Source organism: Nomascus leucogenys, chromosome 7b (genome assembly GCF_006542625.1).
Source record: "Nomascus leucogenys isolate Asia chromosome 7b, Asia_NLE_v1, whole genome shotgun sequence".
In the NCBI taxonomy this organism is placed as follows: domain Eukaryota; kingdom Metazoa; phylum Chordata; class Mammalia; order Primates; family Hylobatidae; genus Nomascus; species Nomascus leucogenys.
The window spans coordinates 37454515-37471931 of NC_044387.1; the positions used below are offsets into that span (position 1 = coordinate 37454515).

The following is a 17417-nucleotide window of genomic DNA, read 5'->3' on the forward strand; positions in this document are numbered from 1 at the left end:
AGGTGGAGCCTACAGAGGCAGGCAGGCCTCCTTTAACTGTGGTGGGCTCCACCCAGTTCCAGCTTCCCGCCGCTTTGTTTACCTAATCAAGTCTGGGCAATGGCAGGCGCCCCTCCCCCAGCCTCACTGCTGCCTTGCAGTTTGATCTCAGACTGCTGTGCTAGCAATGAGCGAGACCCCGTGGGCGTAGGACCCTCCAAGCCAGGTGTGGGATATAATCTCCTGGTGTGCTGTTTTTTAAGCCCATTGGGAAAGCTCAGTATTAGGGTGCCATCTGTCACCCCTTTCTTTGACTAGGAAAGGGAATTCCCTGACCCCTTGCACTTCCCAGGTGAGGCGATGCCTCACAAGCTTCAGCTTGTGCACGGTGCGCTGCACCCACTGTCTGGCACACCCCAGTAAGATGAACCCGGTACCTCAGAAATCACTTGTCTTCTGCGTCGCTCATGCTGGGAGCTGTAGACCGGAGCTATTCCTGTTCAGACATCTTGGCTCCTCCCTATTGAAGACTTTTTTGAGGTTTAAATAGAATACTATTTTACCTGTCTAATGATATGTTATTCTATTTTAAAAACTGTACAGTCGATATTTTAAATTTTGTGGTAGGTCATTATTAATGATACATTTAATCTTTGTCTCAGAATTTGTACCTTTCAAAAAAAAAAAATCCCCCGTTGAAATTGCAGTTTAACCCCTGAGTTATCCTATATTTGGTAACTAAAAATTTTTTCCATTCAACCTCTAAAGCTGCATTTCCTGATGGGTGTAATCATCAAATGCAAGTTTGCTTAAAGGATTTACTTGACCTTTCATAATAAACTATTAGAGCTTTCAAAGCCAAATTAAAATAGACATCAAATTTGTTTGTGAGTCAGATGTGTCCACATTGTGCAAAAGGATAATAGATAAGATGTATTTGTTAAAACACAATGAAAATAGCAGGTATTTGGCTGTAAATGATGATAGCAAAGGCCGAAACCCAAAAGTTTTAGATCAGAGTCTCAGAAATTCTCTTAGCTGGAAGGGTACTTTAAATGACCTCTAACCCAATTACCCATTTGAGTATTGCATCCATAACCTCCATTCTTGTTTGAACACCTATTTGCTCCCAAGACAGCCCACTGCTTCTTTGCATGTTCTTTCATTTTCTTCATTGGGAAATACCCACACTCATTTTAAAATCAAGCGCCTCCAAGCTGGTAGAGAAGAGCAGGATATAATCCAATTTAGAAATGCAATATTAGCACAGGTTAAACATTTGCTTGTTCCATTTAGTGAGTTGAAGTAGAATTTTCTCCAGAGTACTTTTCATTGAATTAAAGTGGATTCTGTAACTATACGTGATAAGTGATATTTGGTCAAGTGGAAATTTCCTCAGATTTAGTTTTTTGTCTCCCCTATCCCTTCGACCCCCTCCAACATTTTAGAGACTCTGCCTATATTAGGGAACTTCACGGAATCCGAGGGAAAAGTTGCCCTGTGAGTTCCACCTCAAGTTCTCCATTTCCTTTATGTTACCAGTATAACCAGATATTCCCTTGTATTACCAGCAGAAAAGAAATCTTGATTCACACCTGTGAATTGGGTTGGGAGGCTAGGGAGGAAGTCTGAGGGGGCACACTTTATGCCACATTAGAAGACTTAACACTGCAATTTATGCAGCATTAAGATTTCTGGTCTTAATTATACTGCTAGTGAGTTTTATAATCATGAATAAGTCACTGCATTTCTCTGATTCTCAGTTGCTTCGTCTATAATGGGAAAATAAATAGACCTACAATTTCGGGTTAATTTGAGAATTAAAAGAAATAATAAAAATATGTTAAAATTGGAAACCCTTTATCTTTTCTTATTGTATCTTTAAAGTCAGCAACAATGCAGTTTTGTAACCCTAATGCTTAATGGAAAGTAAAAGAGTTAACACATACTTAGAAATTGGGTAAAATTCACATTAAACAAATGCCATCCCAATACAAAGTAAACTTTTAAACTTAAGGATTTTTGTCCCTCTTACCTGTCAGTCCAAACACCTCAGGAGCCTAGGCAAAAATTAAAGATGGCAATTTTATGATACTAGATATAATGATAAAAACAGCAGCTGCCATCTATTGAGTGTTATGTGCTAATTGCTATTCCCAAATGCCTTATATATATGTGCTCTTTCATATTGTTATGGCTGGGGAGGGCCTGGTTCTGGATTCAGTCTTTTTTCATATCTATCCTCTTGCAACAAAATAAATTCTATTAGTCCTGGATTTGATTAAACACTAAATAATATATTTGGTCTTATTTCTGAATATCTATTACAACTACTCTCTTCTGCTTCAAAAACAATAATTTGAATTGCCAACATGTAGTTAGGAATGACGCTTCTAAGAAATCTGCTTCGCTTGACACTTAGGTGGTTAAGAATGACCAGATATTGTTTTTGAATTATTCTTTTACGCATGATACTTTTTAGTTGGGAATTCTAAAAAATGCATGTAACTCCTGTGCATGCCTGTTGTAGCATATGTATTAAGTATATTCTTTTTTTTTTTTTTTTCTTTTTTTGAGAGGGAGTCTGGCTCTGTCACCCAGGCTGGAGTGCAGTGGTGCAATCTCGGCTCACTGCAAGCTCCACCTCCTGGGTTCACACCATTCTCCTGCCTCAGCTTCCTGAGTAGCTGGGACTACAGGCGCCCACCACCACACCTGGCTAATTGTTTGTATTTTTTAGTAGAGACAGGGTTTCACCATGTTAGCCAGGATGGTCTCGATCTCCTGACCTTGTGATCCGCCCACCTCGGCCTCCCAAAGTGCTGGGATTACAGGCATGAGCCACATTAGCCCAGCCTAAGTATATTCTTAGGACATGTACTTCCAAACATCTGCAAATGTTTTAAACATAAACATAATATTGGCATTCATTGATTCATTCAAGTAATAATAGAACACCTATTGTTCTAGATACTATTCTAGTTTCAGCAGATATAACAGTGAATGACATGTCTTTTATCAAAGCTGCTTTGGTACATTATTTTTGGAAAGCTATCAAAACAACAACAACAACAACAACAACAATTTCACTCCTCACTTCTCAGTATCTTATCTTTTACTGGTGCTTTACTTTACTGTATTTATATATTTTCTTCTCTCACAAATCCCTTTCTCTTTTTCTCAACAGATTTAGAAATAAACCACAAAGTAATTTTTTCCCCACATAATTTATTACTGATTAACATTGTCAATATCAACAGTCTAGATTTCTGAAAATGACAGAATTAATGTCTGCTGTTTTGAGATATGAGTTTTAGCACTTTCTATTACAAATTCTGGTGCTGTTTTACCAATTTTACATGCTGTTTATTATTTGTTTATTTTTTTAGGAAAAGAGATGACTCTCCTTCTCACAGCAGTTTGCATATACCATCAAAACATTTTCACAATATCAGCATGGAGGAGCACTATTCTTGCTTTCTTGACAAAATATCAATATGTGGCAAAGGTGCACCTGAAGCTATTTGTTTATTTGGGGGAGTAGATTGAAGCTAAAAGACAAATATGGGCCCCTGATGCCACCATAAAGTATTTGGTCTTGTATATCCTGAAGAAAAAAATATAGTGTATACATTCTAACCTTGTCTTGTATATGTTTAAGTAAGGTACTGTGAGAACCAACTAAAACTTCTTAGCTCTAACAGTTGGTGTAGAAAACCATTCCATGTAAGTGTACCTCGGTACTCTCTCCGATCACAAGCACATTTTTCTTCATAATGTGCTTATTTAAACTTTTACTATAAATTTCCCTGTCCTGAATATAAACCCTTCAGTATTACATGGTGTACCTTGCTTCAGCCAAACAAATGTTCCATCCACACAACATATATGTTTGCAATACTTTTAACTGTTTAGTTTGAGTCTTTATTACCACATACAGTCATTATGGTCTCCTACCTGCTCTTTTCCCTCAGCCTCATTTCATTTCAGTTAATCCTGATCCCCAAGATTTATTCTTATTTCAGGACGTATCTAAAATCTCATTTCCAGAAGAACCCATCTTGGGCTACTGCCAGTGATACTTATTTCTTTGAACTGTGGGTTTTGTGTCTGTAAGGTTTGTCATTAGGTCTTGAAAAAGTATTTCATTTTTGTTGGGGAATTGTTTAACGTACATATTTCAGCCTTCTCAGTGCAGCAGGAAACTCCTTCTGGACAGGAGCCATGTTTTAGGTGCTCTGACCATAATGTCATAATAAATCTTGTATCTTGTGAAGTCCCTCTCAAATTAGATCCTTCAAAACATTAAGCATAGTGGTGAGCACTCAATACAAACTCAAGAGCCACATACAGAAAGGCAGCAATACCAAAATCTTCTAAATGATCATATGGAAAAGCCACTTAAAAGCACCACTATGCCTCAATATAAGAACTTTTTCATTTCTCCAATCAGTGTACACTACTTCAATGCAACAGTCAAAGTAAGTTACTTACTAAGGCAAATTTTTTGTTGAGAATCATCTGCTCCACCAAAGATGACTCATTGTGGAAGAGGTGGGGCTGCATATGGCTCCACATGTGAGGAAACCACCAGAACTCATCCACAGACCCCAACAGACAGTCATCTCCTTCATCTTCCTCTTCAGTTCCTTTAGGGGGGAAAAGATTATCCAATTAATTCCAGTTACACTGATCTATGATCAATCAATCAATCTACCTATCTGTTTAATCTATTCTCATATATGTATTTAGAAGACATCATTTATTCTGTTTTATGTATAAGGCTTTAAACCCAAATGTATCAAAGGAAAATCTGTTAATCAGGAAATAATCAGAGACCATGTAAAACTCTTAAATGTTATTAAACATGAGACATGGATATGAAATCACTGTAAGATGGAAATATATAACCATTCCCAAGGATATTAGAACTCTTAACTTTTAGCATTTTTGTGCAATTTGTAGTCTGGAGAGAATGGGGGATAAGTAGGAAATGTAATTGAGGAAATATGAGCAAGGAATATGTGTCACAGCCTCAGTAGTAGTAGGTCATTGTGACATGGGCTGTGTATACAACAAAATAATTCTTTTATTCGGGTTCCTCCTTAGGTCTGGGAAGAAGCTACTCAGTATTTGGTGAAAACTGACACATAAAAAAGAGAAAAGAAGGAAATGTGGAAATTGTTGTTGGGAAAATTAGAGAAAACTGAAGGATAAAAAAGAAGAAAGGGTGAAGGTGATGGACAGAAGTTGCAAAGTGGTGAAATCATGGTCACCACTATCAACACAATCCAAGCTGCTCTTTGGTGGTACACTCATGTTCCATATGCTTGTCCTTTCTCTCAAGTTGTTCGAAGAAGATTTTCCATCACGAAACTCTTTTTTCCTTAAAGGTCAGCCTTGTTGTTGTTTCTCGGAGGTTTCATACTTGAACTCATTTTATTTCCTCCCATTTTCCTTGGCCTGCAGTTCAGTTGACTGTGGGAAATTTCACTGTTCTTTTTACTTATTTGAAGGGGCTAAGAGTCCTTTTTGTACTTCCCTAGGCATATCTTCTGTACTATAGCATAAAATAAGAGCAGTATAAGGTGCTCACTACTGTCCTGGAATATCATAATACTAGTCATTACAAAATTATGCAGCCACACTTGAATTTTAGCCACAACATTGAATCCAATAAGCACCCTGAGTGGTGGGTTCTTCCTATGATGTCTTTTCTGTGTGGAGAAAAATCTCCTCCCATATTTTCAATGGCAGCTCTGATGTGATTTGTTTTATTAGAGCCCTACAGGCTAAAGATGGAGAATGGACTGCTACCCTGGACCAGTCAAATAAACCCAGTTCCTGTCAACATTGTTCATTCAATTTTCCAAGAGAAGGGAGGTAGAGCCTATTGGCAGGAAAAGAATCAGGTCCTGTGATTTGGTGGGCATTGAAAACCTTTACTAGAGATAAAGGCATACTATGAGGTTTCATGGTCATTCAAATGTATACAGAAGAAACAAAGATTAAGTGCTATAGAGTGAGTGGAATAGCATAATCCTTCAACAAGGGCAGTCTTCGGTTTCACTTTCATATGCTTAAGTACTCTACTGATATGAAGGAATTTCCTCTCCACTATGTACAAAGATTACATCTTTAAATATAATGTTTTATTTTCTTTATTTTTTCTTCTTCATATACACTTATGTTACCATCGTATAGTAGAACAAATGTAGCCTTTGGAGTCAGAAGGTTTTAGTTTATTTGTAGGTTCCAACACATTTGAGTTGTGTGGCGAAGTCACATGACCTCTTTAATGTCTGTATTCGTGTAGGTAAAGAGATGGATGGCAGTACCTATTTTATTTTTGGGGGGAGGTAGTGTCTACATAATTCTGGCAATATTGGGTAACTTATAATACCCCTTTCTTTTCCTCCTGTATTTCCTACTTCTGTTCTTCTTGTGTTTCCTTGCATGTCTCCTTGAGTTTTTTTTTTCCTCATTATAATACTACATGAAAGGAGAAGGTAGTTTCCACAGGTGCTATGTGGCAGAGGTGACATTCTGTTCAAGAACTGACCAAGTCATTATATTAACTCACTGGCCTGATTAATGAATGAGTCACCAGCATTCTTGGCGCTTCTGAGTGGTTATCTTATGGCTCAGGGAAGCTTCATAGCGAGAAAGGCAAGAAAAATAGGAAGATGGATTCAGGGGTTTAGAAACTCTGATGATCCCAACCATAGCAGGTTCTTGGGTCCTTCTAAATTTGAGGTGATAAATAACGTGACCTTTGTAAAGAAGCATTTTGTAGGTGTGACTGGTGATCTTAAACACATGTTTTGCTTGACATAAGAATGATGTCATTTAGTTTCCCTGCATTTAAATATCTCTGCTTCTAACCAAGATACTCCCCTGTTGCTTAACATTTTGTAGTCTCCAGGACGCTGTATTAGTGTCAGTTATTTGTTGCCATTTTATTTTCTCACATTGAGAGCAGGCAGAGTCTCTTGGAGTTTCCCAGAAATCAATTCATTCCTGATTTCCACATACCCTGCAATGTCAGTGAGCTGAGATTCCCTAGTTTATGAGAAGTCTCCTCTCCCACTGCTTTTAAGCTCTATTCCCTGTTGCCTATAATTCTTATCCTTCCTTGCAACTTTCCTGTCATCATCCCTTTATTCATGTTTTTTTAGTTGGCCTCTGCTCAAATATTATTTATCAGAACAGAGCAGCAGATCTCAGGGTTCTTTGAAAAGATAGCTCAGGCATTTGTTGTCCTTTCCTGAATATCATGGTAAAATCTGTGACTAAAATATTCATATATTTGAATCATGCAAGAGTTAGACAGATGATATCTGCCTTCTGACATATTTATCTCAGTTCAGATGGGATGGTGAAATCCCATCTCTACTAAAAATACAAAAAAAAATTTAGCTGGGCGTGGTGGCAGGCACCTGTAGTCCCAGCTACTCAGGAGGCTGAGGCAGGAGAATGGCGTTAACCCGGGAGGCAGAGCTTGCAGTGAGCCGAGATGGTCTCGCTACACTCCAGCCTGGGCGACAGAGCGAGACTCCGTCTCAAACAAAAAAAATAATTATGATTAAAAATCAGTTGAAGTGTAATTAACTATGGGTTAATTACATTTTGTTGGACTGTCGTGGCCTCTTGCCAACTCTTTGCTTCCCCACTTTGCCCACCTTTGTCAGAACTGGAGGAAGAGAGAAGAACAAGAAGTCAAATTCCTCAATTTTAAGTGCCATTTCATTTTTCTGGGAAGATGCAGATTATATGTATTTTATTTTATTTTCAACTTTTATTTTAGATTGAGGGGGGACATGCAGGTTTGTTACCTGGGCATATTGCATGATGCTGAGGTTTGGGATATGAAAGATCCTGTCACTCAGATAGTGAGCATAGTACACAACAGTTAGTTTTTCAACCTTTACTCTTCTCCTTCCCTCTCTGCCATTAGTCCCCAGTGTCTACTGTTGCCATCTCTATGACTATGAGTACCCGATGTTTAGTTCTCACTTATAAATGAGAACATGTGGTATTTGGTTTTCTGCTCTTGCATTGATTTACTTAGGATAATGGCCTCCAGCTGCATCCATGTTGCTGCAAAGAACATGATTTCATTCCTTTTTTAATGGCTGTGTAGTATTCCATGGAGTATATGTATCAGATTTTCTTCATCCAGTCCACCATTGATGGACACCTAGGTTTGTTCCATGTCTTTGCTACTGTGAATAGTGCTGTAGTGAACATGTGAGTACATGTGTCTTTTTGGTATAATGATTTTCTTTCTTTGGATATATAATAATATCCAATAATGGCATTGCTGGGTTGAATGTTAGTTTTGTTTTAAGTTCTTTGAGAAATTTCCAAACTCCTTTCTACAGTGTTAAGTGCCATTTCTTAACTTATCACAAAACTATGCTGAAATCTTATAAAGTTATTACAAACTATAATTTATTTTTTAATATATTTATTTAAATAACTTGTTTCTACACGATTTTATCTGTAGTATTTGCTATTCTGATATATTTAAAATCATCATTGATTGAGAGTTTATGTTGTGTTGTTATGTCAAGCCCTGTGTTGAGTACTTTACAAACATCATTTCACTTAATTCTCAAAACAACCTCATGAGGTGAGTGCTGCTGCTAACTTCATTTTACAGATAAGGGAATTGACATTTGGAGAGGTGAAGTAACTTGTTCCGTCTCACTGAGAAGTTTGAGACAGAGCCTGAATTGAAATTCTGAGTTCTAACTCAGATTGAGCAACTCCAAATTCAGAGCTCTTAACTATCATTCACTGGCCAAACGTTGAGTCTAAAAATAAGATCAGCATTTATTCATTCAATATAACATTGCTCTTCCCATTGTTAATTTATTCTATAATATAAATAGAATGTACAGGTACTACTGGATCTCAGTGATTTGGGGAAACGTAAAAAGCTAACAAATCTATAAATAAGGAGAATCTTTTGTCATTCAGCTTCCCTAGTCAAGGATGGGTTAAGACTATTTTTCCACACTTCACAAGCTATGTGACCTTGGGCCCCTTTAAGTTTCTATGTTCTTATCTAGAAAACAAGTTAACACATTCTTTAACTTCTAAGATTCAGTGAAAAAGTACATGAAAAGTGTTAACAAAGCACTAAAAGGGAACTATGATTTTTATGTTTTACCCCTTTATTTCTCACATAAATGCACATACCTTCAAAAATTAAAATAAATCAAACAAGAGAAAGCTCTCTTCTGACATAAAGTGTTACTATTATGACAATGCCGCTTTTCTTTTTCCCTTCAAGACTGAGTAAAATGGATAGAATTTTTTTATAGAAAAAGGAATAGCAGTTTCTTCATTCAGAAAGGAAGACAATATAATTCAATTACTTTTTATCCCATCTAATTTTTGAAAGATCAAATATTAAATTTTGTATCTTTTCCCTCTAGAAAATGATTTAACTGCCCTTAGACAACCCTGGTTAAGTTTTGTGGAAATTCTCATATTATACACAGATAGCAAGACCCTTTCAAACCTTGGCCTCTGTTTCCATCTGTGTTGTACTTTCTCTCACTTAGGGAGAGGATACTCTTATTATGAGCTGTGGGAAGTGCCCAAGTAAAGAAAGAGGACAAACCTTGCAGAGATGAGAAGGAATGACATGAATTGGCTAGCATCATTCCCCAGTATTCAACCATGGGCAAAAAAATAACGGAGGTGCCAGGAGTGTTTTCTTGTATTTCTTGAGCAAATCTAGGCTGTCCTGGTTTTGCTGTGATGTCTCTTCCTACTATCTCCCTCTCCCCCTAAACATACCATATATTTCACCCTAATTTTGCCATGGTGGTTTTTTATCCATATGATAATTTTCCTTTATTCAATGGATGTCAAAGAATCTAAGATAATTATCCTGAAGTTAGGATATCCTAACTCAGAAGTTTAGGAAGGGGTTATGGGCAGTCTTCTGTTTCCTTAAGCTCTTGGGGCTCTCCATTGTGAAAGTTAGTGATGCTATGAGTCCAGCTTCGCTAGAAAGATGAACTAACTAAATCTCTGCACATAAAGACAAAGTTCTCACTTCACATATCTATTGCCAAGGCAGAAGAACTTTCCTGTAAGCCAAAGATTTAAAATAGATGTCTAATTATGTTTTTATTTTTGAGGTTACAATAAGAACCAACTCACTGAATCATAAAACCAAGTCAAACATAATCATGAGGTTCCCAGTTGTTAATATTTAAAATAATCACAGAAAATGCGTATTTTATATATTGATCTAAGAAATTCAGGGGAATAAAAGCTTCAGAGCTTCTTATGTTAAAGTTATTCTTAAAACCTACACAATTTTCAAATTGATAGGTGAAAGTTATATGTAGTTGTATGATTATACATATTGTATTCATTACACAATTTTACAATAGGAAAATACTATAGTCAAGTCTCATGGCTGTCTAACTTCCATGGAAACAAATGGAAATTGACTTACTCTAGAAATACAGTATACTTCTATCTAAAAATAAAATTACTATTTATGTTGTTTATGTGCATGTGGAGATTATATTGATGTTAGTAGTATATAGATAGAATTCTCAGCATGATATGTTTATTAAACCCTTGAAGGTACTCATCAAATACATACAAAGTAACTCTTGCTTATATTATCAAATGAAAAATTTGAAAAGCATTTGCAATTGTAGAAAACTGATAAACTTGCTTAAATATATCACTTTAAAAAATTACTTATTTGTTTATTCATTTAGATCTAACACACATGTATGTTATAAAATGCAAAGGCTCAGAAAAACTTTAGTAAAAAGTAACTCTTCTTTTCATCTCTGTTGTTTGATTCTCAAATTCTCTTCTTACTGATATGGTTTGGCTCTGTGTCCCCACCCAAATCTCACCTTGAGTTGTAATAATCCCCATGTGTCAAGTGTGGGGCTGGTTGGAGATAATTGAATCATGGGGGAGGTTTCCTCCATACTGTTCTCATGATAGTGAATGAGAAGTCTCACGAGATTTTATGGTTTTATAAATGGGAGTTACCCTGCATTAAGTTACCAAGCCCTCTTGCCTGCTGCCATGTAAGACACCCCTTTGCAATTCCTTCATCTTCCGCCATGATTGTGAGGCCTCCCCAGCCATGTGGAACTGTGAGTCCTTTAAACTTCTTTCCTTTATAAATTACCCAGTCTCAGGTATGTGTTTATTAGCAGCACGAAAACTGACTAATATATTCATGGTTACCCATTCCTATCAGTTTATTATGAATTCTTCCACAAATATCCTATACTTGTATTAATTAGTTCTTATATAAAAAATACTTAATTTTAGCGTCGTTCAGTTTATCATTTTTTTCTTTAATGGTCAGCCTTTTCTATCTTATTTAAGACATCTTGCGTAGCACAAGTTACTTAACTACTCGGTAACTGAGTTTTCTAAGCTATAAGAGTTCTATACATAGAGTTGTACAGATTTCACCTCCTCTTTTATTTTTATACAAATGGGAACATATTCTAATCACTGTACTATACCTTGATTTTTGTATAGCTTTTATCTTCTTTATTTTTATACAAATGGGAGCATGTTCTAATCACTGTACTGTACACTGATTTTTCAGTGTTTCTTGAGAGCTTTTTCTATATGGTTTACATTTAAAATTATCTCTTTGTAATGACTGCAGAGTATTCCATTATATGAGTATACCAATACATGTAATCAGTTTTTTTAACTTCTAAAAATACAGATTAATGCTTTCAATCATGAAATTGTGTTCATCTATCCTGAGGCAAGTCAAAATATCTTTACTCATTTTAATTATGATTGTGAAAAAACTTTTTAATTATTCTCAATATTTAGAGTGATTTCTTTTCACATTTAATAGGGAAATCCAGAATGAGAGTCCACAGTTACATGGCCATATAATTTATGATAATAATGACACTATGAAGCAGTGGGAAATGGTGGTCTTTTCAATACTAGGTGCTAATTAGATTATTATTATTATTATTATTATTATTATTATTATTATTATTTTGAGATGGAGTCTCGCTCTGTTGCCCAGGCTGGAGTGCAGTGGCGCAATCTCAGCTCACTGCAAGCTCTGCCTCCTGAGTTCATGCCATTCTCCTGCTTCAGCCTCCCTAGTAGCTGGGACTACAGGTGCCCGCCACCATGACTGGCTAATTTTTTGTATTTTTAGTAGAGACTGGTTTTCACTGTGTTAGCCAGGATGATGATCTCGATCTCCTGACCTCGCAATCCACCCGCCTCGGTCTCCCAAAATGCTGAGATTACAGGCGTGAGCCATCACACCCGGCCAGTTAGATTTTTTTTTTTGAGAGACAGATTCTTGCTCTGTTGCTTAGACTGGAGTGCAGTGGCATGAACATAGTTCATTGCAGCCTAGACCTCCTGAGCTCAAGTTATCCTCCCATCTCAGTCTCCCGAGTAGCTGGGACTACAGGCACATGTCACCATGTCTGGCTAACCAATTCGATATTTTTATGAAAAAAAGACCCCTATCTGATATATGCACAAAAATCAATTCCAGATGTATCACAGATTTATACATTGCCAGCCTCGGCAACATAGTGAGACCTCTTCTCTACAAGAAAAATTCGCCAGTCATGGTGGCATGGGCCTGTAGTCCCAGCTACTCAAAAGGCTGAGGTGGGAGGATTTCTTAAGCCTAGGAGGTTGAGGCTGCAGTGAGTTGTGTTTGCACCACTGCACTCTATCCTGGGCAACAGAGCAAGACCCTGTCTCAAAAAGAAAAAAAATTCATATTCTTGTAGTATGCAAAGATTTCTTAAATAAGATAGAAAAGGCTGACCATTAAAGAAAAAAATGATAAATTGAATGACCTAAAATTAAGTGTTTTTGTTCATTAAAAACGCCATAAGGAAAATTAAAAGACAGCCAGACAGTAGGAGAAAGTACTTGGAACACATGGAACTGTAAACTTCAAGGAAAGAATTTCTACAAATCATTAAGCAAAAGCAGAAAACCCAGATACTCCTCAAGAGAGGATATCCAAATAGCCAGTCAACATACGAACAGAGATCATTTACTGCTCTTCAGAGAAATGTACATTAAAACCCTAATATGATATCTCTACATGTTCACCAGAAAAGCTAAAATTAAAAGGACAAACAATATCAAATATTGGCAAGCAAACAGAGCAACAGGAACACTCATACTGTTGGGAATATAAACAGGTACAACCATTTTGAAAAACTGACATTTTCTACTAAAGCTAATTATAAGTGTGCCACATAACTAGCAGTTCCATTCCTAGTTGATGATTAACAGAAAAGAATACTCAAGTCCTCTGAAGGACAGGTATAAAAATGTTCATAACAGGAAGTTATGAACATTTCTTGAATTAGTTTTGCTTGGCTTTGAGTGGTATGTAAAAGGAATCATACAGTGAAGATTCATCTGTATCCAGCGCATTTTGTACAATGTTATTTTTGTTTCAGAGATATTATTGTCTATAGGTTGTAATTCTTTCCTTTTCCTTGCTGTACAGTATTTCATTGTTTGAACATACAAAATTTACTTGTATTTACAGGAAGTTATGAACATTTCTACTCAGAAAAACTCGAAGTCTGGAAACACCCAACCATCTACAACTGAATGGAATAGACAAGTAAATTTTATATGTTCAAACAATGAAATACTGTACAGCAAGGAAAAGGAAAGAATTATAACCTATAGACAATAATATCTCTGAAACAAAAATAACATTGTACAAAATGAGCTGGATACAGATGAATCTTCACTGTATGATTCCTTTTACATACCACTCAAAGCCAAGCAAAACTAATTCATGATATTAGAGGTCAGGATACTATGTTTCTTTGAGAGAAGCTAGTTATTGTGAGGGGCACAAGAAGTGGAGATTTTGGAAGTGTTCTCTTTCTTGATCTGCCTGTTGTTTACACAGCTGTGTACACTTTGAAAATTCACTGAATATCACATTTACTATTTATGTACTTTTATATATGTAAATTATAATCAATAAAAATGAAAGGCCATCAGATAGTTCCATAAACTTTCAAACCATTAACATTTTACAAAAATTAAAAAATAGCATGTTAAATGGAATTGAATGATAAAATGCTGGGGAGGAACATAGGGAATGTAGGAAGGTGTGGGCAGGAAAAGTGTGCAATTTTAAATACAGTGATCAGAGAGGCCTTAATGAGAACAGTTAATCCCTTTTTCTTACCTGTATGGTAAAATTTCCCTGAAAATCCCAGGTTGAATGTAAAATTTGTGATTTGTGCACGCAAAAGATTCTGAGTATCAAGCAGGGCCTGAAATACATAATGTAAAAAATGTATCAGGTAAAGAATGGCATTAAAAAGTTTCCAAAAGGTATATCCTTTTTGCATTCAGAGGATAAAACCGGTTCCTTATACATGTGAGAATTAAATTGTGGAAAATAGTTTCTTTATCACTTTAAAACTAGAGAGATACTTTTGAGTTTACATGAAACACATACGTTTATTTATCCTTTAGCTTGCAATAAATCAGCAGAAAGTGTCAGTTGGAAAAAGGAAGTTAAATAAAAAGAGTTTATTCTGTATGTATCAAAGGAACTACGATCTAGTACATAAAATATATCCAATTTACCCTTCAGGCATATAGATCACCAATTGCCAAAAGAAGGGCACTCATTTTTAGTGAAGCTATGCAAGAACGTATGTTGAAAGAAACAAATTATTTCTCAGACAAGTCTTTGGTTTTCAAAATCAAAATCTGAGATTCCCAGAAGATAATGGTTGTTATTCAAAATGAGATATCGTAGTAAAGTAGATCTCTAATTTGCCCTTTCATTAAAAAACAGACTAATAAAATATCCTACTTCTGATAAGTAAATCTATTTTGAATTAGAGTTTTAATTGTTATATCCTATAAAATATTTACCATGCTGGGTGTTTAATGTACTTTTCTTTCTTCTTTTTTCATTCTCAATCTTAAAGTCTGATTCTTATATTCCCTCTCTCTGTCTCCTTCTCTGTCGCTGTCTCTCTCTCACACACACATACACACACACACGGTAGTTGAGTGTTCACTTCAACTAGGCAGAAAGTAACGCTGTTAGATTTGTAAATGATCTTTCATAGATGAAATTAGTGGTAGATCCTAGTTTAAGGATATAGATCCAAATTAGGCACTCCTTTTACTCTATCACACCTTATCTTCTTTCTCCCTTTCCTTAATACAGTTGGGCCCACAACTAAATCTTATTTTCTTAATCATAAAGCTGGCATCTGGAAGGTCTGCCTCATCATGTTTATGGTCCCAACTTTTTTGGAGCATAAGCAGATAGAGTTTTTTATTCATTGACTACCCCATCATTGTATGCTTTATCTGAATGCAAGAGATTCTTCCTGATTTTAAAAGCAGAGGTAGAGAACTTCTGGGTTCAAATTTAGACTCATCTAGCCAATGGTAAGTTTTTGAAATTTAGCTATCTAATTCTTTTGGTATCACTACTCTCTTAACATAAGCAAGGTTTTTGGTGTGCACAACTGAACCATGTAATATGTGTGTCCTGATGACACTCAGAAATAGAAGACAGGCCTGTTGGTGGATCTCTACACCTAACTATGGGAGCAAAAGAATAAACTGACAGCAATGTCATCAGGGACAGGTTAGGTCCTTACAAGGTGGGGCACGATTTGGATGGGGGAGGAGGAATCCAGCTAGCTGGACATGATGAAGTTACGAATGGGACTTCTAGGTCAGATGCTGGACCCTGGTGTGGGGAAGGATGTGCCTAGGTGTAAGATATGTAGTACACATATACAGGTGTCTGTATATGTGTACTGCTGACAATTATAAGACACACACATTTTGTGTGTATATATATATATATGCTGACAATTATAATATCTTCCCTTTCTTTTTCTCCCCTTCTTCCTCTCTCAATTCTTTTGTTCCCCAGTTGAACATTCTAGCCCACCCTTCCTATCTTTCCTTCCACTTAGATCATATCTTTCTTCTTTTTCCATTTTACTCACTTCATTTCAGTCTCTTATTTTTCTTCTTTCAGTGGTTAAAACATAGATTCCAAATCTATTTGAACATATTTTTTGTGTGTTCAACGCTTTAAGTCTTACAATTTGGTAAGATGAACATTCTTTTTGCCTTTCTTTTTGTTCAAACTTAATTTGAATTCGAACTTTGCTTTGTGATCCTTGATTGCATTTTTAATGTACATTTACAAAACTTGATAAGAAAAACTATATATAAGAAACCTGTCTTTTTCTTAGGCCTTAGAAGCTAAATAAAGTTCCTGTGAACTAACCTCTTAGTCAACTAGAATACAATGATTTAAGTTACTAAATTAGCCCTGAATTTGCAGATTTGAGTTGCCATTTTACCTATTTATTTGATATTCTAGAAACAAACACTAAACACATAAAAGATACATTGAAACAGATGGCAGATACTAATTAAGCCTATATATGGTAAAGAGGGGAAATTTATTTCTAGATGATATTTTATATACTTAAGATAAGCAGTGATATTTGTCATCCTTTATGTTGTTTTTATCAACCAGATTTCGCAGATGTTTATGAGAACAATATTATACATTCATCCATTATTCCCACCTTTTAAAAATGTATTTGTTACTGGCCTAACCCTTGTAAAAAGCTTAAGCACCCAGCAATATTCTTAGATCATATCCTTTTCACTAAACCCTTCATTACTAGAATGATCTTATTCAGCATTATTCTATTTTAAACTGAAGTAGTCTACTCATTACTATGAACAAAATATAAAAATGATATAAAATTATACTTTATTCTATATATGCAACATGTCTAAAACGGTGTGATCATATCTAAAATTCTAATTATAATAAATTAAGTCAGTGCTCCACCACCACAGACAGAAAACCACATGTATTCTGGGCAAGCAAAACCCATCTGATAGAGTACCGTGATCATGGAGGAGGTAAGGAATCATGACTGTCTGAAGAGGCACAATTTAGTGGTCTCCTCAAATGCCAATCCAGGAACCCTAAGAACATAGATTTTTACCTTCAAAAGTGGCTTGATTATTGAAAAATGGGACTTTTGTTCTTAGTTTTTCCAAAATACTGTACTATATATAGGAAGGTAATTTACAATTCCATGTATCAATTATTATTTTTAAAATAACATTTTTTTCTAATTAAAAGTAATTAAAATCACTAATAAAAGTATTATGATGTGTTTTCTTTCCATTTTTCTCAATAAATAAACCTATATAATGATATTTGCAGGCATATAGGTATATAGGTAAATTAGTGCCATAAAATAAAAATTAAAGCTATACCAGTCAGGATTAAAAATACAGAGTTTTGAATTTTTCATTTGACAGTATATCATGGGCTTTCTCCTATCACATTAATCTTCCAAAACCAAATTTTCTAATGA

At 35.7% G+C, this 17417-nt stretch overlaps 1 protein-coding gene across 3 annotated transcripts in view; it reads right to left on the bottom strand.

Moving 5' to 3' along the window:
• Positions 1-17417, bottom strand: part of NDST3 (N-deacetylase and N-sulfotransferase 3) — a 213124-nt gene that overhangs the window by 128563 nt on the left and 67144 nt on the right. For all 3 annotated transcript variants that reach the window (XM_030815757.1, XM_030815756.1, XM_030815758.1), the window contains exons 3-4: positions 14213-14300; positions 4474-4628 (exon numbers count right to left, since the gene is read on the bottom strand). In XM_030815757.1, coding sequence (XP_030671617.1) covers positions 4474-4628; positions 14213-14300 — 243 coding nt within the window. The remainder of the gene's footprint in view (positions 1-4473; positions 4629-14212; positions 14301-17417) is intronic.